Source organism: Penaeus chinensis, chromosome 43, assembly GCF_019202785.1.
Source record: "Penaeus chinensis breed Huanghai No. 1 chromosome 43, ASM1920278v2, whole genome shotgun sequence".
NCBI classification, from domain to species: domain Eukaryota; kingdom Metazoa; phylum Arthropoda; class Malacostraca; order Decapoda; family Penaeidae; genus Penaeus; species Penaeus chinensis.
In genome coordinates this window covers 6,564,143-6,566,642 of record NC_061861.1, presented here as the reverse complement: position 1 = coordinate 6,566,642, position 2,500 = coordinate 6,564,143, and the positions used below count along the sequence as shown (strand labels likewise).

Here is a 2,500-nt window from a genome sequence, read left to right as displayed (position 1 = left end):
ATTAACTCTCTCTGTCTTTCTTTCTCTCTCTTTCTCTATTCTCTCTTCCTCTCGGTCTCCCTCTCTCTCTCCCTCTCCCTCTCCTCTCCTCTCCTCTCCTCTCCTCTCCTCTCCTCTCTCTCTCTCTCTCTCTTCTTCTCCTCCTCTCCTCCCTCCTCTCTCTCTCTCTCTCTCTTCTCCTCTCTCTCTCCCTCTCTCTCCTCCCTCCTCTCTCTCTCCCTCCCTCCTCTCCTCCTCGCTCTCCCTCCCTCCCTCCCTCCTCCCTCCCTCCTCTCTCCATCCCTCCTCTCTCCCTCCCTCCTCTCTCCATCCCTCCTCTCTCCATCCCTCCTCTCTCCTCTCTCTCCTCCCTCCCCTCTCCATCCCTCCCTCCCCTCCCTCCCTCCCTCCCTCCCTCCCTCCCTCCCTCCCTCCCTCCCTCCCTCCCTCCTTCCCTGCCCCTCAGATACCGCAAGAAGAACCTCTTCCTCGAGTGGCAGTTCGAGCCCGGCACCGAGAGCGACGACACGGCTCTCTTCACGACGGATTTCGGAGTCACTTTTACCCTCCAGGTGAGTCAAAGTCCTTCGCGATAGATATATGATAGATAGCAACAATCCCTTGATATGGATTCGAATCTCTGCCACTCCAGGCCATGACTCAGGATGGCCTAGGGTAACAGAAAAAAGGGGGGGGGGATTGTTATTTATCTATCTCAATATGTTGCTGCGTTATTCAACCTTACATAGATATAGGAGTAGATAGATAAATTAACAGAGAGATCGATGGATTAACTTAACCTTCCAGTTGAAGACGATCACGATACAGGCATCAATAGATAGATTGATAGGGATAGATAAACACGGTTACCCTCGAGGTGATTCGATAGATAGATAGAATAAACAGAAAAAATGAATAGGGAGATCAGTAAATCACGAGGCCAAATTCATCACGATAGATAGATTAACAGGTCAAGCGATCGATAGCTGTGAAGATAGGTAGATTCGACGGACAGAATAGGTAGAAAATAAGTATATAAGAAAATAGACAGATAACGAGATAAAAAAAAATGAATAAATGACTTAAGTAGGAAATTAGATAAAACAAATCAATATTCAGGCCAATGATAAATATATAAATACTCGAATGGATAATAAATAGATAAAGTAAATGCAAATGAAAATGCAAATGCAAATGTAAACATAAAAGAAAATGGAGAAATTAATAAAGATAATGATAACTGATCAAATTATTTTTTTTGCATCCGGGACTGTGACTGTGGCGCCGCATGATATCCGAAAAGGAAATAACCAGATGTGAAAAAGTAAAAGCGGTATACAACTAGTTCATATAGCACCAAATTATTAAGTAACGGTAGATATATACGTATCAAATATTGACTCCTGTTCATAACTATTTATGATATATAATTATGTTAACACACGCACACACACACACACACACACACACACACACACACACACACACACACACACACACACACACACACACACACACACACACGCGCGCGCGCGCGCACACAAACAAACACACACTCACACACACACACACACACTTAAAATAGCAATACCCAAAGAACAAGCGCAAATGCCCGGAAACGCTCGCTCGCGGGCAGCCGAGACCCATCCAGAGTGCCACAGCCCCTTGACTCCCCCGCAGATATGCTTCGACATCGCCTTCGGCCACCCCGGCCTCTTCAACGTGGACTCGAGAGGCGTGAGGGACGTGGCCATGAGCACAGCCTGGGTGGACATCATGCCTTTCCTCATCGGTAAGAGCAGGGAGGCTGGGGGGGGGGGGGGGGGGGGCACATGAATGAGCAGAAGGTTAGGCGGGGACGTGGGCAGTGGTTTGAGAGACGTATAAAAGACAAATATAATGAGGTTTGAAGATACCTACAGACAGATAAATAATGGTTGAGGGAGGGAGAATGAGAGAATAAGATAATAAGGTAGGTGATGCATAGATAAGCAAATATAAATAAAGACAGAACGAATGCTAGAGGCTCTAAGAAAGATGCATTAATGCCCTCTTCGATGCCCTGACCCTCTACCCCCGCAGCGCCCTCCGTGCAGAACGGCTGGAGCCGCGGGCTGGGCGTCAACCTGCTGGTGTCCGGCCACCACCGCCCCGAGCGCTCCAAGATGGGCTCCGGGATCTTCCGCGGCGCGTCCGACCTCGAGCACGACTACGTGTACGAGGTCGATTCTGGGTCGCGGCTTATCGTGTCGGAGGTGCAAACCGTGGCCTCCGTGGACGGCAGACGGCCCCCCCGCCGCTCTTCCCGGGCCCACGGCGTCGCGCCCCCGGAGGCGAAGCGGGGAAGCCGCCTGCCGCGTCGGGATCACCAAGTGCATTACGACGACATGAGCAACTACACGCAGGTGGTGCTGCAGAAGGGCGACTCGCAGGCGGTGCAGCATGCAGAGGCGTGTCACGATGACGGCCTGTGCTGCCACCTGGCCTATACTCCGGCGGGGAACCTCACCTACTCGCTCCT

The 2,500-nt window shown here is 50.6% G+C and overlaps 1 protein-coding gene across 1 annotated transcript in view; it reads left to right on the top strand.

The window, feature by feature from the left end:
- Nucleotides 1-2,500, top strand: part of LOC125024539 (pantetheinase-like) — a 5,761-nt gene that overhangs the window by 2,846 nt on the left and 415 nt on the right. Inside the window, exons 5-7 of the mRNA XM_047612343.1 lie at nt 446-551; nt 1,660-1,771; nt 2,062-2,500. The exon at nt 2,062-2,500 is cut by the window's right edge and continues 415 nt beyond it. Of these exons, the coding sequence (XP_047468299.1) occupies nt 446-551; nt 1,660-1,771; nt 2,062-2,500 (657 nt within the window). The remainder of the gene's footprint in view (nt 1-445; nt 552-1,659; nt 1,772-2,061) is intronic.